Raw genomic sequence first — 23104 nt, 5'->3', positions numbered from 1 at the left:
AGGTGTCCAGAGTCAGGTGGCTTTGGACACTGCATTTCTGGATAATATTAGGCTTCAAGTAGCCATGCTGAGTCTAGGAACATGCAGTCCTTTTCATGTAGTTAATCTTTAATGGTATTTTTCCATCACTAACCAGCAGCAAGTTTGTTGTAATCCAAATTTTCACATAGTAGTAGTTTGCTGTCAAACTAAAAATGAAGTTAGGAATGGAGACTAATAAAACCTGTGTAAACTATAGTTTTTTTTTGTTTTTTTGAATGAAATAGTCTTCTCCCTACCTTTAAGGACAGAAGCTCATTCAGGAGTAGTATATCCAGGTCTAAAACATTCTTTCTTGTTCCAAGTGATAATTGACCTTTAAGCACTTCTTGGTATATTTTAAAAATATGTGTTTTGTGTTAATTCTCAAGGCAGGGTTCCAATCAGTGGCAGAGTATCAGGTCCATGAAACCATCTGGTTTATTAGCAGAAAACCATGACAAGTCAGCTCTTCCCGGAGTGGGTTAAATCTTAGAATTACGAGTGATGTTCTTGAAAGATCCTAAAAATGCTTCACAATAAGTTGCTCATTGGAGCTTTTGTCCACAAGGTTGCTCTGTTTACCCCTGGGAACAGTTGAGAGAGTATTGCTCTGCTCAGCTAGTTGGTCGCCTGGCAGATTCTCCAGTTCAATGAAGAGCAAAGTTGCTAAAGCTGCATGTGACCACATGGTTGAGTGTGAGTTACATACCCTTGAAGCAATTAAACATAACTGAGTAACTGGGTATAGTCGTTACTATCAATACTATGCATACCAATTCTCAGTTAATACTTCTGAATAAATACTGTAGTTGGGAGAACATTTCTCAGACTATTACCACAGTTGTTAATGTTTACTTAGCACTTACTCTGGTTCACACCCTGCTCTAAGGGCTTTACATATATTAACTCACTTAATCCTCACAACAGTCCTTTGATCAAGGTTAGGTGGCAAGTGTAGGTCCCAGGAATTTATGTCCGTGTCTGGCTCCTGAGTCTGTGCTCTTAATCACTAATATACGCTTATTGGTCTTACAAATCTAGAAGGAAAGAATGATTTCCTGAAAAAGTCTTTCAGGCCTGGAGGAGCAGATTCCTTCTATTAATAAAGGTAGAATGATGCAGTCACAAGCTGAAATTGACGGCTTCTGTTGCCTCAAACTTTCATCTTTTCCTTTTGCGGAAGGAAAGCCAGGCTGAGCCGTGAAAGAGGAAACACGGTGTTTCCATTTCCCATACTATTACTTTTCTATAAAATTCAGTGATCGATGGTCATTTGTTGATCATCCTCACTTTGGCCAAGCATTAGACTCTGTGGCGTCTGGACAGGACTGAGCTGTGTTCCCTGACTTTGAAGAATGAAGCTACCTGCAGCCCACTGTAGCAGGAGCAGTGACTGAGCCGTGCTCAGGACTGTTATGGTAGCAGAGAAGGGAATGCCCTATTGTATCTCCTGTGTGGATCCTTCTCCATCTCCCCCACTCTAAGGTAAAGCTAAAATAGTCTAGAGGGTGAAGAGAGGCTGGTGTGGTGAGTGGGTATATGACTGATGAGCCTGCTAGGAAGAGAGGGCAGCATTTGCACAGCTGCAGGGTATAGGTTATACTTTGCAACCTCCTTGATAAGTCACCTGGGTACTTATTAAATTCCACATTCGTGGGCCCCATTCTATAGCCTCTGAATCAGAATCTCCAGGGGAAGTGCCTAGGGGACTGTGATTAACAGGGGGGAGCTTGGAAAACACCGCACAAGCGGAATACAGTTTGTTCACAAACATAGAATGAATTTTAGAGCAAACGGTTGAGGATGAGATCAGGTGGTCTGAAGGTCAGTTTATGTCTTGCTGTTTTCTGTGATTGTTTGGATTTCTATTTGTAGCCTACTGAATGCCGCTTACTTCTCAAGTAGCAACAGATAAATAGAACATTTACTTAGACTTGGACAACTTTAATTTGCAAGCAGTGTGTTGAAAGTTCGGATTTCAGCTCAATTTACGGGGTTTCCAACCTTGACTTATTTATGCTGAGAAACAGGCAAGGAGAAGAGTGGGGAAAAGAATGAACATTGTTCATCTGCAGTGTGCCCCATGACTCTTAACAGCATCGCATTTTATTCACTAGCAAGTTGAGGCTAGGAGGTCAGTTACGTAGGCCACAGAGCTATTAAGTGATGTAACCGATGTTCAAACCTGGGTCTATAGAGCAGGAGGAATTTGATTTGTCAAAAAGTGGTGATCAGACTGCTCATTCACTCAATTAAAATAGGTGAACCAGAAAATGCAGGGTTAGGGTCAGGGGCCGTGGTGAAAAAGCTTCACCATTTGTTACCATGTGAAAATATGTGCCCAATATTCTGTATTTTTTTCTTTTTAAGAGAAGCTAATTATCAGTATGTTATATAAATTTGTTTCCATTTTAAAATGTTGGTCCTATATTCAAAAAATGTAAAACAATGTGTTTGGCAACACCGTGATACAAAATACATCATTGGGTAGAATTTTGCTTAAGGGCTACTGGTATGTGACTTCTAGATTAAATAATCTCTAAAGTCTAAGCTTTAAAATGTCATGATTCTTTGATTCTTGATGAGGTATGGTTTACTGTGATTCGCTTTCCTTTCATATCTTAAAGAATTTTTTCTGAATATTTATGTGAAATGTTAATAATGAAGCCTTCTCTAAGTATCAGTATACTTTTAAGTTTGCTGGGGTAGATGGGGAAGGATGAAGAGGCTACTTCTGGCTTCTTGCTACTGGGAAAAGTGTTGCCCTCCCCTGAGCCTTCTAGTCCAACTGCTGTTTTTCAGTGCCTCTCTACTATCAGAGGGGCTAAAAATGGCTCTGTCCACTTCCATGTATGCTTTCAACCCATGTGGTTCCACATGCAATCAGTGTCTCTCCAAAGTATGTAGAGCAACACATTAGTGAACCTTGAAACCAATTCAGTGCAGCTTGACCAGTGTTAAAATGAGAGAGACTGGGCTTCCCTGGTGGCGCAGTGGTTGAGAGTCCGCCTGCTGATGCAGGGGACACGGGTTCGTGCCCCGGTCCGGGAAGATCCCACATGCCGCGGAGCAGCTGGGCCCGTGAGCCATGGCCGCTGGGCCTGCGTGTCCAGAGCCTGTGCTCCGCAACTGGAGAGGCCACAACAGTGAGAGGCCCGTGTACCGCAAAAAAAAAAAAAAAAAAAAAAAAAAAGACTGAGAAAGAGAATAGAGTAGAATAGAAGATGCATGCATGGCAAGTAGGAAGGGCAAGAATTGTTCTGTACGACTTTGTTTTAGCTGTATGTGTGTGTCTGTGTTCCAGGTTGCATCATAAAATGTATTTCTTACTGGCCTGGCAGTTAACAAATTTTGTAAGCAATGAGCTAGAGTGACTAAATATTGATCCTTGGTCGTTCCTCCTCGATCTAAGATGGTATAAATTCTAAGCTGGAAATTTGAAAGAATTTTTACCACATGTTAATTACCTCCACACTTGGTCCTTTTTGTTCAATCCCTTGAAAACATTAACAACTTCTCTATCTCAGGGGTCCGCAGACCCCTCCCCATCCCCGGGCCAGAGGTGATACACCATGAATTACCTGAAGTTAACACCCCCTACATGCTGTATTTGTTTAATTATTTCTAAGTTTGAATTCTGAAGAAATTGTATTACAAAATTAAAAAATCTAAGTAGAATCTAGATTGTCGTGTGAGACTGTGGACCCTAGAGGGATACACACTCCTCTGTCTTAATAAGAATTTAGTTGCAAATGAAAACTTCTCTTTTAAAGTTTCCAGAAATAATATAAAATTGTACTAATTTCAACCTTCTAAAAACTGTGAGGTTTGTCATAATGGTCACCTGATGGGAGGAAATGCATGAAAAGCCCCTAGTGCTTATGTTAAGTATTTTACATTATTTATTGATTCATTGATAAAGCACTATCTTACATCCTTATTCTGGGGAGATTTCTGAATATGTTATGAACTACTTTAGTAACTCCAAGCTCTCATTACTAGTTATAGGTTAAGAAGCTATTTTTATATGCAGTTGACCCTTGAAAAATGCAGGTTTGAATTTCAGGGATCCACTTATACTTGGGTATTTTTCAGTAGTAAATATTACAATACTACCAAATCCTAGTTGGTTGAATCTGCGGGTGCCTAAGGAACTGTGGAAATGGATGGCCAAGTACATGTTATGGGTAGATTTTCTACTTTGAGGAAGGTGGGCACTCCTCACCCCTACATGGTTCAAGGGTCAACTATACCGAAGTGAAAACGAGGCTTTTCAAATTACTTCAGAGACAGATTTTTAAAACATTATATTGAAAAGATAGGATTATTCTGACCCGTTTACATTGATTTAGCTCTCTGGACAGATAATTGAGAGAGCAAACTCCAAAGGGCAGCATAACTGATAGGGGTAGAACTTTTTTTGTATTGTTTCTATTACTAGTATAAAACTGATAAAACCAACTTTATGGGTATTTTCTCTAACAGTAGACGCTATGTATTGTGGATCCAGGCACAAATACACACCTTTGGAGGCCAGTGTATTCTTCCCATTAAAAGTGACTTTCTGCCTGTTGTTTGTTTGCTTTAGATCATATAAATTTTAAAGATCTGATGACTTCTTGTGAGATTGTGATTCAACTTATTTTCTGTAAATACAGTGATAAAGTGATGCTATATAACTGTAATCCCTGGAATTGCTTAAAGACCAGTATAGAGTAAACAAGTGTATTAGCTAGAATGGATTATTAAAAATAGTGATTCACTAGAATTACTAGAATAGGACCCAATCTTTCAGTGCTGCTAGGTAATGATTTATGATTTCAGATCCATGAATGCTGGATACAGTTTTAACGTCCTTAGGGGGAAACTGTTAATTTCCGATTAGTATAACACTTTAGAGAAAATAATCAATAGACGTGTTATAAACTTAAAATGAAGCTTAGGAAGGAAGCAAGCTTAAATAATTTGCCCAGGCTATTTCAGTGCCTTGAACACTATTTTGCACTTGGGATTGCATTTATATATTTACGTACCTATGGCCTCACCTAGACCCTGAGATCCTAGAGATGAGGATCCAGGTCTTAATCATCTCTGTGTCCCTAGCCAGTGGAGTTTCTAGCACATAACCTAGTTTTTCTGCAAATGCGGTCATGGACCGCCTGAATCAGATTCATCTGGGGAGTTTTGTTACCAATTCATATTATCAGGACGCACCCACAGATTTACTAAAAATCTCCAGAGGTGCACTCCAACCTAAAACGATCAACTAAACGCAATGACATTGATAAAGCAAGGATAGAAAGTAAGGCCTCCAGACCTTGCCTCCACATGCTTGCTGACATGCTCAACGCTCATAGCCTGCTGCATGAACTTCGGGCATCTGCTAAGTGCCAGCTACTCTGGATACAAAGTGAAATGAAGCACATTAACAGCTAAAAGCAGGCTGCTGAGTTGGAAAGATTTGATTTGAGTCAGCCTTACCTACTTATTAATCACGTGAATTTTGGTACGTCACTAAACTTCTCTAAGCCTGTTTCCTCTTTCGTAAAATGGAAATAACGACTTTGTCATAAGGTTGATGTAAATACTAGATACGATAAGGCACGTAAAACGCTTTGCAAAGTGTTTGGAGTAGAGTGTGCTCTTAATAAATGTTAGCTTTTTTTTTTCCCCTTTTTTAAATTAATGGGCCTACGTTCTAGTCAGGGCTGAATTTCTCGGAAAATAAGAAGCACTTGAAAATGAGGAAAATAAGGAAGAGATTAGATAGGAGTTAGGTTTGTTTTCTATCACACCACCCCCAAAACATGGTGGTGTAACTTCTACTGACTCAGTTTGGTGGGTTGGCAGTTGGGGTTGTGCTCAGTTGGGACAGCTCATCTCGGTGCTAGATTGTGTCCTCTGGGCACACTCACGTGTTGGCAGTCAGCTGGCAGTCAGTGGCCTCATTCATATGTTGACAGGAGCAATAGTTGCTAAGTGGGTCAGGAGTACTCATCATCTAGGAGACTGGCCTAGACTCAGGCATGTGGTAGTGGGAAAAATGGAGTCAAGGAAGTCCCGTGAGCAAGCACTTTTCAAGCCTCTGCTTGTATCCGGTTTACTAGAGTTTCATTAGCGAAAGCAAGGCACATGGGCAAGCGTAGCTGCAATGGGTAGAGAAGGACTTCACTACTTGATGGGTGAAAGGATGTGCATACAGGGATGGAAAGCATTTGTGGCCATTTTTGTTATCTGCACAGAATGGTTTTTACTGACTGCTTACTCTGTATCGGGGTTTATGCTAGGTGATTTACATGTTATTCCCTTAATCCTCACAACAATTTCTTGACATGTGTGGCAGTCCCATTTCATGGATGAGAAAACTGATGATAAGTTAAGAGACTTGTACGTAGTAAGCCCAAATTATTGCCTCAAGTTGTGGAGTAAGTAGCCTTTTAGGGGCTGTCTCTTGTTGCTTAGGTGATCAGCCCATGAGGCAGAAGGTGTATGCTCTATTTCATAAAGATCTGGTTAAAACAGAGTTCCAGTGACTCGCTTTACTCTCACATTGATACCTTGAGCCATTGAGTCATTTGTTTATTTAATATAGAAAGAAATTTAATTTTACTATTATGACTATTCTTTAAGACTTTCCAGAAGCTTATGAGAAGTATTTCAGTGGGTTTTTCTTTGTTTGTTTTGCCAGATTACCTACACAACCTGGATCTCATCGCATTTGGACATGACTGAGCCTCTTCAATGGGCCAGATACCACTGGCAGCGGCCGACTGGCGGTGAAAACAGGGACGATCATGAGAGGCCATACAGCTATTCCTCTTTACTTGCCTTCAGGGGCAAGTCCTCCCAGACCCCCAGACTGGCAGGAAAGCACCGGGTGGTTGTTCCCCACCTCCAGCCCTTCAAGGACGAGTACGAAAAGTTTTCTGGAACCTACGTGAATAACAGAATACGGACAACGAAGTACACGCTTTTGAATTTTGTGCCAAGAAATTTATTTGAACAATTTCACAGGTACTTTTATTTTTTGGGAAAATAATCTTAGAATGTTCTTGGTCATTCTAATTGATGTATAAGATTTTTCATTTTCCTAACATTGTTACCTAAGCCTAAGGCTTGTGACATTATCTTTGACAATTCTGGTAGTCTGTTGTGGAACGATGACCTCTTACATTCACATAACACTTTATAATTAATAAGATGCTTTCTCATGACAAGAGACGATATTGTTACCTTCATATTACAGATTAAGAAACTAAGTTTGGCACAGTGGTTTAGCCAGTGTGATGCCGAAAGCAGACGAGGGGCTATAGCCTTGAGTCTTCTCACTCTTGCTTTGGTGTTTTTTCCATTAAACCATGGTGTATTTTAATTCTAGCTTTTTCTTCTTGATAATAGAAAATAGAGCTCTGAAGCAAATTCAGATGTAAGCTGTAAGGTTAGGTGAAACAAAGACGTAATTCAGAGTAATATGTATTTATGGAAGCTCTCCGATCAGGTTAGGTATTGAAGGGAATGCAAGGCTAAATGGTGCTTCTTTCCTTACAGTTTTATATTTAGCAAGGGAAACAAGATGTTTATACAGTGAAAAGGCGTAGTGGATGGGATGAGTGTTATACGGTGCTACCAACTAAGATGGAAACCTCAAAAAGAGAAATAATACTACTAGCCAGAGCAATAGAAGGGAAGTGGCACGTGAACTTAATGATGAAGGTTAAGATGTTCAAGGCAGAGGTGTCTGCAAAGCCCATTTCAGATGGAGGAAGGAATATGAGGAAAAGCAGAATGGCTGTAGCATAGAAGATTTGCTGGAGGCCTGGGAAGTAGTCCTCTGCGACTAATGCAATTAGAGGCAAATTGAAGGCAGGAGAAAACATCTAGGAAAATGCTGCATATATCCCGGAGAGTTGTAATGGAGACCTGAACTTAGAACAATGTGGGGATAAAAAGGAGGATAATCTATTACAGATACTATGGATTAGATGTAGGGAATTAAGTGAAAGGAGTCAAAAGATGATGTGAACAAGTTGAGATGTGATGACCAGGAGGTTTAACAGAAAAAGGAATGACAGGGGTAAAAAGAAGATCAGCTAGAAGATTATTTTGTTTTTGTAGATGATGAGTTTGAGATGCTAATATCAGTGTAGAGAGTCTCAGCATTTATTATTCATTCCACGTACATTCATTCTCATTTTTCATTTTATATACATTCCATATACATTCATGGAACAGTGGATATGGTTAAAGTACAGATGTGAATTTATTGAATTAATGGCTTTAACTGCTGTGGGTATTTCTGTCTATGGGAGCTTGCAATCTAGTGTCCTTGATGGAATTAGAACCTGGAATTTGAACAGAGTTCAGGGCCTAGCCCTATAGATTTGGATGTGGTTCACATGGAAATCATTGAAGCCACAGAAATAGCAAAAAGGGCTAAGAAAAAGATTTCAGGGTAAAAGGAATTAGAGGTGAGGAAGGAGGGGTATGTGTAGATTATTCTGAGAAGTTTGGTTATGGGAAAAGTATGTGACAAAAATTCAAGGAACCATGCAAGATTGAGATTTTGTTTCTTTCTTTTAAGGAAAGAGGCCGCCTGAATTTGCCTTAGGGTCCAGTGGGGAAATATTTGAATATGTAAAATAGAGGAATAGAGGAAGTTCCTTAAAAAATTGGTTCTGAGTAGCATAAAAGCAGAAATGGAAACATTGATCTTAGCGAAAAGCAAACCCTCGGGCTTTTCTAATTATTGGGCTGGCCAGAAAAGTTGGTTGGCGTTTTTCCATAAGATGTTATGGAACTTTTTGGCTGACCCAGTATTTTGAGCCTTGTTTGAATCTTATGTTTGGACAATCAAATTAACTTCTGAAAGTTAGAGAGTTGGTTTTTGTTGTTGTTTTGTTTTTTGTTTTTACAACACATTAACTCTGAATTTCCTCTTAAGTTTTTTGAACTGAAAATAGTACTTCCTACTGTGCTTTATATTTATGTGTTATACAACTCAAGACTGTCACATTGCAATATTTACTATAATATATGTAATAAATATCTCACATTTATTAAAGTATGCTCAAGCCAGATGTCTGGGGGGGGGTAATAAATTGTTCATTCAGATTTGTTAGATTTTGCTAGTTCTCTCTGTTTTGTAGCATCCAAAATCAGCTGATAGAAACTTGTAGGAAACACCGTCAGGTCTTTTGCCTCTTTCGCTGCAGGCTTTTACATGGTATGTTAATACCTCCTTGTGTGTGTTTGGGTTGCAGAGTCGCCAATTTATATTTCCTGTTTCTAGTTGTCCTGAACTGGGTGCCTTTGGTAGAAGCCTTTCAAAAGGAAATTACGATGCTGCCTCTGGTGGTTGTCCTTACAATTATTGCAATTAAAGATGGCTTGGAAGATTACCGAAAATACAAACTTGACAAACAGATCAACAACTTAGTAACTAAAGTTTACAGTAGGTAAGTGTAACAGGAGCTGTGCTGGGGAATATACAGGCATCGTTTAGAAACATGCAGAATGTTACTTTTTCCCCCTTAGGTGTGACTAGGACACTTGGGGGGTGGGCGTGTTTTCAACTAATATTTATTCAAGTCCTACAGGGAATTGAATTCAGGCATCATAGGAAAACAATGTGTAAGCCATTGTCACCCCAGGAGTTGATAAAGCAAGAGCTTCTATAATTTAGGCATAAGTGGAATTGAAAGGATTAAACTTCAAACCATAAGAAGGAAAGCAAGCAGTATAGTTTTTAGTCCTAGATGTTACAATTTGGGATTAAGAGAGGATGGGATATGAAAAACATGAATGAATATGGAAAAACAACAGGGGATATGAAAAAAGAGAAGATGAGCTTCCTGTGGAGGAAAGGAATTGTGAGAAATGGAGAAGTGTGTTCTTTTTTGTGCACAAAGCCAGCAGCCTATAAAACCCTTCCTGGCAACAACAGAGGGCATTCGTAATAGGAGGTCTTTTCAGAAGCACATTTGCTCTGTTGGAGACTTGTATTTCCAGTATTTATGAAATAGAAAGCCAAGAATAAAGTCCATTAAGGTGAGTTTTGAACTCTGCTGTTTATGAATGACTACATTTATGAATGCTAAAATGCTAGTGTCCAGAGACAGTTATTTATCACGCTGGGATGTATTCCTTCAAGTCATGTGCATATTGTGGTAGGGGTAAACCCATGGGGGACGGTTTACAAAATTGGGATTGTGCTACATATATTTTATTCTAATTCTTTTAGCCTAATATTACACCGTAAATATTTCCCATGTCTTTAACCTTCAAGAAAGTACTTTTAATAGCTGCATTGTCTATAATATGACTCTAAGGTAATTTAACATTTCCCATATTTATATAATTCTGAGAATGTATGTTTCAGTGAGTATTCTTATACAAAAGTGTTGAAGATCTATGATTATTTCAGCATTATAATTAGAAATGGAATTACTAGATCAAAGAGGAGGAATATATTTTAAAATTTATTTTACTGAAGTATAGTTGATTTACAATGTTAATTTCTGCTGTGCAGCAAAGTGATTCAGTTATATGTATATACATTCTTTTTTATATTCTTTTCCATGATTTATTACAGGATACTGAATATAGTTCCCTGTGCTACACAGTAGGACCTTATTGTCTATCCATTCTATATATAATAGTTTGCATCTGCTTATCTCAAACTCCCAATCCATCCTCCCCCACTGCCCTCCCCCTTGGCAACCACAAGTTTGTTCTCTATGTCTGTGAGTCTGTTTGTTTGATAGATAAGTTCATTTGTGTCATATTTTAGATTCCACATATAAGTGATATCATATAGTATTTGTCTCTTTCTGACTTACTTCGCTTAGTATGATTTCTAGTTGCATCCATGTTGCTGTAAATGGCATTATTTCATTCTTTTTTTATGACTGAATAGTATTCCTGTGTGTGTGTGTGTGTGTGTGTGTACTTTACCTTCTTTATCCATTCATCTGTCGATGGACACTTAAGGTTGCTTCCATGTCTTGACTATTGTAAATAGTGCTGCTGTGAACATTGGGATGCATGTATCTTTTCAAATTATGTTTTTTTTCTGGATATACACCCAGGAGTAGGATTGCTGGATCATATGGTAGCTCTATCTTTAGTTTTTTAAGGAACCTCCATACTGTTTTCCATAGTGGCTGCACCAATTTACATTCCCACCCACAGTGTAGGAGGGTTCCCTTTTCAAGAAGGAATATATTTAAGTCCTTATTTGGGTATCTTTTGTGAAAATAAATTACAGCGTTTATAATGTTAATTCTCTGGAGTTCCCTTTCATGAGAAATGTATGTACTTCTTAAAAAGTCATCATTAGGAATAGATTTGTGAAATTCTGAATATGTTAACTGCTTTACAAGTAAGGGTTTGGTGTTACTTGCTTTCATTTCAGAGTTTGGAAAGCTTATGGAATATTCTGAGGATAGTGAGTGTGTTAACTTGGCCTGAGGGGAGTAACCAAGTAAAAGGGCAGTAATCAGAAATAAAAAGTTAGAGAGGGAATTTGAAGCCTACTGTTGGAGACACTCCAATGACCAGGATACTGCTTAGACATTGAGTAAAAGAGTTCTCCAGAGAAACAGAATCAATAGGAATAAGATTTATTTTAAGGAATTGGCTCATGGGATTGTGGAGGCTAAGAGTCCCACTATCTTCCATCGGCAAGCTGGAGTCCCAGGAAGGCCAACAGTGTAGTTTGAAGGCCTGAGAGCGATGGTGTGGATTCCAGTCTGAGACTGAAGGCCTGAGAATCAGGAGTGTCAAGGGCGGATCAGTGTCCCAGCTTAGTCAGGCAGGCAGAGAGTGAATTCAACCTTCCTTCACCTTTTTGTTCTATTCAGGCCCTCGACGGGATTGGATGATGCCCACGCACACTGGGGAGGGCCATCTGCTTTACTCAGTTCACCAATTCAAATGCTAATCTCTTCCAGAAACACTCACAGACACACCTAGAAATAATGTTGAACCAAATACCTGGGCATCCTGTGGCCCAGTGAAATTGACTCATAAAATTAACCATCACAGATATTTTCCTTTAGTGGTAGAGAATGCATTTTTTGAGTTAAGAAGTAACATGGTAAAGGTTGTGCTTCAGGAGGCTTGGTCCTCTCAGGTCATGGGAATGGCTTCTGTATAGATCTGCCTCTACTAATCAGTCCAGGGTACTATTGGGAGTAGATGCTAAGTACAGGAGGGGGTTCATAGAAGAGATACTATGAAGAAGAACCCAGTGGAATTTGGTGAACTTTTGTGTTTTTTTTTTTTCTTTCTGCTTTGGAGGATAAAAGTACCACTGATAGAAACAGGGAGCATTAAATTCATCTCAGGTAGAGTGAACTGTAACTGATAGTAAGACAGGCATCTAAGTGGAAATGCCCAGTGGGCAAATAGGGCACAAAAAGCTACAGAGAGAAATTTCAAAGTCATCAGTCCCTTTACGAGTTAGGAGTTTGACGTGAATCCTCAAGGGAGAAAATGTGAAGAGCTAAAAGACTGAGCTTTGAGCCCAAAGGTAGGCACCTGTTTCAGCCTTTGGAAAGACTTCAGAGGCTCCATTGGACAGATGCTGTCACTATTCTGAGATCTCAGAGCATTTGGCATATTTCTTGGGTTGATTTCAGTGCTCTGATATAGACTCAACTTTCATAAGACACTAATTCTAAATTTGTCAGACTAGAGATTCTGTTCTATTCTAGTTTCCAAGTCAGAATAAATGATATCTAAGTTTAGAAGTTTAGTTTTATAATAAACAAGTATATTCTGAACAAATTTAAGTTCACTTGACTGACCAAGAGTTCAGCCAGATGACATAATTTTGTTGTTGTTTTGGGAGGACAGTAACTCAAAGCCTTGTCCTGATGGTAGACATTTGTCTTCAGTGTTACATGAGCCAATGGTTAGGGAGGACTCCTCTGAAGAAGTGATATTTAAGCCAAAACCTGTAGGATTCTGAATTTTGTTCATTATTAGAATTCTTTCTTTTTTTTTTTTTTTTTTTTTTGGCGGTACATGAGCCTTTCACTGTTGTGGCCTCTCCCGTTGCGGAGCACAGGCTCCCGACACGCAGACTCAGTGGCCATGGCTCACGGGCCCAGCCGCTCCGTGGCATGTGGGATCCTCCCGGACCGGGGCACAAACCCCCTGCATCGGCAGGTGGACTCTCAGCCACTGCGCCACCAGGGAAGCCCCATTATTAGAATTCTTCAGTGGCTTTCCCCAAATTGATTTTAAAGACCTATTATAGAAAACAAGGTAACTTTTTTCTCTTTTGTAAGATGATGTGAACTGTACTTAAATAAGGAAAAATTAGTTCTTTTTTTTTCTTATACTCATGTCTAATCTAAAGGGAACCAGAAAAGTTGATGTATAGAAAAAATAGTTCATGGTTTTTATTTTAAAGTCATAGAGCACTTTACTGAAACAGTGCTGTGAATCATTTGATGACATTTAAATGCTTATTATGTGCCAGGGATAGAGAGGTGAAATGTTCATATAGTCTCTGCCTTCAAAAAATAGCTGTAGGAAATAGGATTTTACAGTGATTATACGATGAACAAAATCCATATTTTGACCAATTTTAAGATTGCTCAGCTAATGCCAAATTTAGCAAATGGAAAGAATACTTACATGTATTTTTAAATACAAATTCTTGTACATAAATAATTGCTGATTTTTAGTGCTAGTTTAGAGTTGTTACTGTGGGTTTGTTTGCTTTTTTAGCTTATTCTAAAAAGTTCTAATCCTGATTCCTTCACTTAGTAGCTGTGTAGCCTTGGGCAAATCATGTAACTCCAGTTATATTATTATAAACTCCAGTTCCCTTCATTATGAATAAAATAGTATAAAACAGTAAGCATAGTACCTAACCCTTTCAAGTGCTAAGTAAAGGTTAGCTATTATGATTATTGTAAGTTAATAATGACTATAAGCTAGAGTTTGTCACATGATCAAGTCATTTAATTAATATTTGAGAACTTGTTCAAACATTGTATGATTTTATAAATACTAAAATTCCCTAATGGGAAACCTGGTATAATTTTTTTCTCACGGGTCCCTTTAGACATAGTTTGGATCTGTCTTAGATGATCTGCATATAAACGTAAAGATGAGATGCAATATTCTTTTCAATTGTTTAAGGTCTAGTCCAAGATATCACTTTATGATTGCATTTCATAATAGAATTGGGTAGCTCTTTGTCTTTTTATTATATTCTATGTAATTTGCTTTTGTTTGGTATAGAAGAAATAATGCTTACATTCTAACCCCTCGTCCCTTGTTCTTGGAACAAATTATAAGGATATAAAGAAATAAACGTAGGCTCTAAGACCATGTCTTGTTGATTTAAGTTAATGTACTAACTTAAATTCTTATTAAATACAAAGAAATTACTTTAGAGGACAAATTATTTCTCAGTAAAATTAAGTTGAAAGTATGCAGCTGTTAAATCTTGCAAGCTTCCAGAAGAAGCATATTAACATTTCTATGCAGATAATTTGGTTCTTATTTGTAATAATATGTGGTCTTTCACGAGGTGCTTAATTTTCTTTGGGAAAGTATCATAGGGAAATAACAAACGCCAGAATAGAAATTAAACATTTAAACCCTATTACACCGCAATTACGTTAGAATGAACTATTATCCAAAACCTGACTTAAGGTTGAATTATTATCCAAAACCTGCCTTTAAAATGGCAGCCGTTTGTAAGGTTTTAAGGTTTGCTTCAAGGATAATAGAAGTGTGCTGAAAATAAAACTATTAATCATCCAGCAAATTTAAGTGCCTACTGTGTTGTAGGCACTGAGAGATTTGGAGGTTTAAACAAAAAACAGATAAAATGCCTGCCCTCCAGAAACTTACACTGTTTTCTGATCTTTAAAAATCACCATATTGTTGGTGTTAGGAGTTTAAAAATACTAGCTAATGTTAATATTTTAGAATTATCTCATAAATTCATAGAATTTCATGATTCTTGAAATGAGACTAAATATCAGTGGCTTTCTAAGATATTAACCTTATCGATGTGTGACATTTTCCAAAGCAGTGGTTCTTGAAATTCACTTTCTGATACACAATTAAACCATGTTTTGTTTGGTGGTCATTGGTAAGTTACTATAGCTGGGAGTAAAGTCTAGTATTTGAGAGATGGACTCTGGAGCTACCTGCCTTGTTTCAAATTCCAGGAATACTAGGAACTGTGTGACCTGGAGCTAGTGACTTAACCTGTCAAAGTCAGTTTTTCTCATTTCTAAGAGGTGGGGGAGTGGGGCATAGTGCATTCATCGTACCACCCACATAACACTGTTATAAAAATTAAATGAATTGATGAATATAAAGCATCCAGTAAATCTTAGCTGATCTTGTGTCCAGTGATTATTCAGTATTTGCGTTTTATAAACTGTTTTTAGTGTTTTATTGGAAAAATACTAAAGAACATCAAAAAGAAAAACTCATTCATAATCCCACTCTTCCTCTCTTTCAATTTGTTAAAGTAGGAAGTGGAAGTCCACATTTTCTGTCTTTCCACCTCTCTCCTTCCAACCTCCACCCCAGTGGAATCACTATTAATAGTCCAGTGTATTCTTCCCAACTTTCCCCAGTGATTGTGTATTGACATAAAAGCTGTCTGACATTGAATTCTTAAAGAAGCAAAATGGGTCTAGAAGTTTGCCTGAAGAATGGATTATAAGTGCTATATCCTGACCAGTGAGAGTAATTGCAGAAGCACAAATAACCAAGTAGATACAAGAAATTCTAGTTGTACATTTAGGCTGTGGGAGAAGGAGAAAGTTCTTTTACTACTTTTAATTCTATATCCGAGAAGGAAATATAACCTCATGTTGAGTCTACCACAATTAAAAATTCTCAAAGCTAGTTAAAATTGGCAATGAGCATTTGTCACTTAGCTTGTAGTTTCAAACATCATGCTCTCCCATGCCCTATGGCATTGTGCCTCCACTCTCACTCTGACTGATACACTGTCCCACCTTTCTTCACCTGACTCACTCTAGATCATCCTGCAAGGCTCACCTCCTCCAGAGTTAAATGTCCCAACTGTTTGCTCCCATAATAACCTGTGCATACCTCTTATAAAATTGCTGTTTGTGTCAATTTTTCAAATTTTGACCATAACTTCCATAGGGAGATCACCATATCTTAATCACTTTTGTATTCTTAGCACCTGACATGGTAGCTCACATAAATTAAGATCAGTATGTGTTTAATTGACCTGAACTAGCTACCTATTGGGAAAATTAGTTACTTAAAAAAAATCCTAGTATGGACTCCAAATGGGGAAAAGTTAATTTAATTGTAAAATTGACCTCATTTGAATTTTGTTCCAATGTAGAGTAAATAAACTTGTCCCTTAGAGGAATTCTATTTCTTCTGTTTGAAAGAAAAATAAAATCCTTAACCCTAATATCAAATCGGTCTTCTCTCCCTACTTTTACAAATTCTCAGCAAATTTTCTTATAGCTTTCTTCATAGAAAACGTAGAGGTCATTCAGCATGAATTAGGTCCTTCACTTCTTTCTTACATCATCTACATCTTCACCTACTTTCTTCTGACTTTACATGAAAAGGTGACTCCCTGCCTTGTAATAGTAATTCTTTCATCTGCATTCTTAATTCCATTCCTTGTTACTTCTCCATAGCCTCAAACAGCACCCTCCAACGCTGTCCTCTCTTCTACCTTGCCTTCTCCATGGGCTTCTCCCCTGCATGCTACGTGCATGCCCAGTTCTTTCATCCTTACTGTCCTTTGCCTTACCTTCCCTTGCAGTGGCTGCTTTCACCCTTTATTCCTTTCAGGGCTAAACTTCATGAAATACTCTACTTCTTCAACTTCCAATTATGCCTTAATTCACTGGAGGTCTCACTTTCGTCTTCACTCTCCGCATCAACAGTTTCATGCTATCAACTTGATAGCAGACATTCTAATAACCACATATCACAGGCATGACCCCTTTGTGGCTTTTGTTACTATGATGGCTCCCTTTTTGAAATGTCCTTCTTTTTTGATGTCTCTGACATTTCCTCTTGGGTCGTTACCTTGTGTCAGCTGCCCTTTATGTACCTAGGACTTGCAAGTTTATATTTCTACTCATGAACTTCTGATCAAAACCATCAAAATGCTGGACCTCTTCAATTTTATATCTCACTTCAAATAAAAACTTTCCAAACTAACTTTATTATCTTCACCATGATGCAATCAGTTGCTTCTAAAATCTGGGACATGGTGAAAGGCCCCACTCACCATGTGGTATCTACAAGGCCCCACTCACTATGGTATCTACAAGTTAGATACCATAGTGTCACCCTTGATAACTTTGCATGTAATAAGTCAGAATACTTGTCTCTAGTAACCAAATATGTCTTGACTTAATCTCCTTTCATCCATCCTTTTTGCTGCCTTAATTCTAACCATCTTTATCCCTCCCCTGAATTATTTCAATAACTTTCCATTGGTTCCTTGCCATTCCTATTTCTAACCAGCCTGCCACCCAACAATTCATCCGTTACTCTGTAGCAGGAGTTAGCAGGTAGAAATAGAATCATATCCTTCTGTGAACCTTCAGTGAATATCCATTTTCTATGGAATGAAATCCCTACTCCTAGGAATGGCAGTAAGACTGAACCTTCAAAATATGACTCCTGGGTTCCTTAAGAAACTACAAATAGAACTACCATACAACCCAGCAATCCCACTACTGGGCATATACCCTGAGAAAACCATAATTCAAAAAGAGTCATGTACCACAATGTTCATTGCAGCTCTATTTACAATAGCCAGGACATGGAAACAACCTAAGTGTCCACTGACGGATGAATGGATAAAGTAGATGTGGCACATATATACAATGGACTATTACTCAGCCATAAAAAGAAACAAAATTGAGTTATTTGTAGTGAGGTGGATGGACCTAGAGTCTGTCATAAAGAGTGAAGTAAGTCAGAAAGAGAAAAACAAATACCGTATGCTAACACATATATATGGAATCTAAAAAAAAAAATGTTATGAAGAACCTGGGGGCAGGACAGGAATGAAGACACAGAGAATAGACTTGAGGACACAGGGAGGGGGAAGGGTAAGCTGGGACGAAGTGAGAGAGTGGCATGGACATATATACACTACCAAATGTAAAATAGCTAGTGGGAAGCAGCTACATAGCACGGGGGACCAGCTCGGTGCTTTGTGACCACCTAGAGGGGTGGAATAGGGAGGGTGGGAGGCAGACGCAAGAGGGAGGAGATATGGGGATATATATATATATATATATATATATGTGTGTATATATATATGTATATATATAGCTGATTCACTTTGTTATAAAGCAGAAACCAACACACCATTGTAAAGCAATTATACTCCAATAAAGATGTTAAAATATATATATATATATATATATATATATATATATGACTCCTGCCTACCTTTTTTGTCTTCTCTCTGTTACTTCCCACCATGGAAGAGTAAACTGGTGTATACTAGAAAAAAATTGTTAAAACAAACCATTGATTTACGTTTCTTGATAAACTAACAAACTCTTTAGGTAAATAAGGAATTCTTTTAGTTGGATTCAACCTGGTGCATAAGATATTTTGGGAGAATATGTCCTGAAAATGTTCTTCTTAAGTAGCCCTTTGAGCTAAGTATTTCTTGAAATAACCAATGTAATTCTGTATAGCAGAAGTTATACAAGTATTGGCTTAAGGTAGCATTTCTATTTAATATGATGCATTCATTTTTAATATATAGGTCATATAGCTTAGAATATAACTATCTCCCAGGCTTCTTCAACAATGAATTTGAATATTGAGGTCCAAAAATGTAATAGAAAATAAATCTTTACTTATAAAATAAGTGCATTTTTATGACAAATACTAGTTCTTTGCAGATATTTGGGAGGTGATAGGGGGATGAGACAGACCTTCCTAACATTTGTTGGCAGTATTGTGTGTGAAATGCTGCTTAACTAGTTATATAATAGTCTATGCTACAAATGTCCTAATTCTTCTCTAAGGACAGTGCTTTGTAGAACTTAATTCATGCCATTGGTATGAAAAGGCATGAGAAGTTTGGCAAAAACTTTAACGTAAATCAGGGCATTTATGGCAAGTCAACCTCAGTTCATGTGCCTTTCCTTTAAAAAGAATTGAATATATAGATTGGGAAAACTACACTTTTGAAAAGAGTTAAAATTTGGCGTTCTCCTTTCTAGGGATCCACTGCAGCCAACACAGGACTACTTTAACCAGTATTTCAATTAAATGATAATTAGGGGTGTTAATCTGGTGGTATAATGATGTTTAAAGTGTTGTGTCTGGGTAGTTATTTCTTTTGGGTTTTCTTTAATTTCTCCATCCTATCTGCCAGATAGGAAGCTCTCTTGAGAGCAAATAATGTGTCTTGGGTACTTTTAGATCCTTGATTCCTGACCACAGGATAGCACGCAGGAATTGCTTCCTATATGAATAAACCCATCCAATGTTAATTTTAATTTTATTCAAGAACTACCCAAATAGCGTAGTGGTTCAGAATCTCACAGGAAAAGAGAATTGATGTTTTGGCAGCTTAGTAACTAAATTTTCAGGTGAAGCAAGTTGCGGAATTTAAGTGTTACCAATTCTCTGGCTTCCCCTTTTAGCATTTAACAGATTAAAATTCACCCTAACACTTTAAATTATATACTAAAATTAAAAAAAAAACTATTATGTGTGTTTTTGGCTTGAGATTCTTTTTAAACTCTTTTTTTTTTTTCTATTTTAGGAAAGAGAAAAAATATGTCGACAGATGCTGGAAAGATGTTACTGTTGGGGACTTTATTCGCCTTTCCTGTAACGAGGTTATTCCTGCAGATATGGTTTTACTCTTTTCCACTGATCCAGATGGAATCTGTCACATTGAGACTTCCGGTCTTGATGGAGAGAGCAATTTAAAACAGAGGCAGGTGGTTCGGGGATACACAGAGCAGGTAAATGATGTGTTCTCCATTGGTGACATAAACGTTTTCTTTACAGAAGATGTTTGAGCTCATTTTCACATGTACAGATAAAGAGACTTTTTAAACTCATTTTTACCTTTACAAAATGGAATTCTAGAGAGCTTAATCCAGTTCCAGATATCAGTAGAGGTGTGCTATGTTTTATAGATAATAGGATTTAATGACTTCGGAGTTCAGATGTTTCAGTCTGACAGTCATATATTTCTGGGAATTGAATTTAAGAAACCCAACAAATTTTGCAATTTGGAAAATTCTTTTGCAATAGAAACAATCAACTTCTAACTTATTTTTCTTAAACTTAGATTTTTATATGTTATGTCTGATTGAAGCTGGAGATACCAATCGGTCATTGTTCCTAAAATCTGTGATTACTTATATACCAAGGCCTTTTAAGAAATTTGTAACTTTTCATGCCACAGAGCTCTGACCCTTCGCCATGCTGTGGTGAGGTAAACAAGACCTTTGAAGTTATAGTAACACGAGTTTGAATGAATCCCAGCTCTGCCGTTTAATTACTGTGTTACTTAACCACTTTATGCCTCAGTTTCTTTATCTTAAAATGGAAATGATGATATTTGATCTATTAGAGAATTTTGTGACATATTGATATTTAGCATATTTTAATTTTTTAAATAAAGTTTACTGAGATCAAATGCATACGTGCTCAGAGTACTCATATGTATACATATATGTGTGTATATATGTATAAATACACACGTGATCTCAGAAGCTACATATATGGTTAAAGAACAACAACAAAAGTATTTTCAGCTTTTCAGTGTCTTCCAGATAAAAGAGTGTGCCCTGTAGGAGGAGAAGCTCTCTCCTGCAGGAAGTCCTGCATGGATTCCAGTATATGATTCAGACATTCCCATCACCTGAAGATATTTATTGATACTCTGGGACCATTCTGATCTCATTTATTCATTTATAATTATGCCTATACTTTCCTTCATTTGGGCAACTTGTGACAAATTTTGTGACAAGCATGCCTTCGTTTTATCTTAACAATTGGTGAAAGGATAAACACTTAAATCTCAAGATTTAACATTGAATTTTTGTTTGGTGATTTTAAAAAATAAATAAATAATAAATAAATAAATATTTTTTAGGACTCTGAAGTTGATCCTGAGAAATTCTCCAGTAGGATAGAATGTGAAAGTCCAAACAATGACCTCAGCAGATTCCGAGGCTTCCTGTGAGTGATACATGACTTACCTTTGTGGGTGTGAGTGGGACTGTATGTTGCAATTATGCTTAACTCAAAAAAACTTTTGTGTACTTATACCAAGTTAAATCACTAAAGGCTGTAAGTTAAGCCACCGATAAATTTGGCTTATTTTAATTATTTGATATTTACCTATGTATATTTTTAAAACAAAAAAACCTTGTTCTTAAAATAATCCTAGACTCTCTTTCAGTGGTATGTGAATGACTTAACATGAGCTCCATGTTAAGCCCAAGACATGTTAGTTATTGGGAAGGAAGTGTTTGGACAGACAGGGCAGCTTAAGTGACATGATAGGCTGATGGTGTCCTCCTATCCTATTAGAATTAGAGTAGGTGGACAATTCAGTTGGTAAAGTTAGCCAATGATTTTGAAACACATCTAAGAAAAAGTATGGGAATCCACAACAGTGTTCATTCTGGAGGCTTCCTGTGGCATCTACATCCCTTTCCAAGGGCATCTAGAATTTAGGGTCGTATCTGATTCAGGCTGGCTTGTGCCACTTAAGTGCTTTATTTTTTGAGCCAAGTTACTTTTTTTATCCTTCCTTATTTTTAAGAGGAGTTAGTTAGACCTACTTCATAGCGGTGATCTTGTGAGGAAATGGCAGAGAAGAAAAAAGTTCCTAAATCATTTTTTGATACCATTACCCTGATACCGAAAGAATACAGAGACATTTAAGGGAAGATTAATATCCCTCATGAACATAGATGCAAAAAAATTTACACAAATTATAGCAAATCAAACCCAACAATATATAAAAAAGGTTAATACATAATGACTCAGTAGGTCTTATACCAGAAATGCAAGATTGGCTTAACATTAGAAGATCAAACAATGTAATTCACCATATTAACAAATGATAATTAACAAGTGAAAAAGGAAAAGCAGGTGACCATCTCATGGATATAGAAAAAGCATTTGACAAAATGTAACTTCCGCTTTTGCAAACTGGAAATAGAAGGGAACTTTCTCAACCTGATGAAAGGCATCTATAAAAACCATACAGCTAGGATCAGACTTAATAGTGAAAGACTAAGTAAGCATTTTTCCCCTAAGATCAGGAACAAGACATGGATATTGTCTCTCACCACTTTTATTCAAGATTGTACTGGAGAGCCTAGCTAATGTAAAGAAAATGAAATAAAAGCATCAAGTAATAAAGAAGTAAAACTGTCTTTTATTCATAGATGGTATGATGGTCTTTGTAGAAAACCTGATGAAATCTACCAAAAAAGCTACTAGAATTAATAACTGAGTTTAGCAATGTTGTAGGAAACAAGATCAATATACAAAAATTAATTGTATTTCTGTACACTAGCAATGAACAATCAGATACAGAAACTTTAAAAATCAATTTATAATAGCATCAGAAAAATTGAAATACTTAAGAATAAATCTGACAAAAGATATGAAAGACCTGCATACTGAAAATCACGGAACACTGTTGGGTTAAACTAAAGATGTAACTAAATGGAGAGACATACGTTGTTCATGCGTTGAAAGACTCAATATTGTTAGGACATCAATTTTTTTCGCAAATTGATCTGTAGATTCAGTGTAATCCTAATTGAAATCCCAGCAAGGTTTTACTTTTTACTTTTATTTTTTTTAGAAATTGGCAAGTTTATTCTAAAAATTTATGTGGAGATAGAAAGAACCATTTAACTAAAACAACTTTGAAAAAGAACAGATCTGGAGGGCTAATACCACCAGATTTTGTTTTTGGCATATAGACCAATAGGTCAGTGGAAGAGGTTAGAGTCCAGAAATTGATCCAGGCATTAATGGGCAACTGGATTTTGACAAAGATGCAAAGGCAGTTTAGTGG

At 37.2% G+C, this 23104-nt stretch overlaps 1 protein-coding gene across 1 annotated transcript in view; it reads left to right on the top strand.

Annotated features, from left to right (window-relative positions):
* ATP10D (ATPase phospholipid transporting 10D (putative)) overlaps positions 1-23104 on the top strand; it is an 88323-nt gene that overhangs the window by 5657 nt on the left and 59562 nt on the right. Inside the window, 4 exon segments of the mRNA XM_060012603.1 lie at positions 6710-7035; positions 9282-9476; positions 19811-20015; positions 21158-21243. Coding sequence (XP_059868586.1) covers positions 6746-7035; positions 9282-9476; positions 19811-20015; positions 21158-21243 — 776 coding nt within the window. The 5' untranslated portion in view covers positions 6710-6745.

The sequence above is a fragment of the Delphinus delphis genome, chromosome 5 (genome assembly GCF_949987515.2).
Source record: "Delphinus delphis chromosome 5, mDelDel1.2, whole genome shotgun sequence".
In the NCBI taxonomy this organism is placed as follows: Eukaryota; Metazoa; Chordata; class Mammalia; order Artiodactyla; family Delphinidae; genus Delphinus; species Delphinus delphis.
The sequence above is the reverse complement of the archived record's forward strand: the minus strand, read 5'-3'. Positions and strand labels throughout refer to the sequence as shown.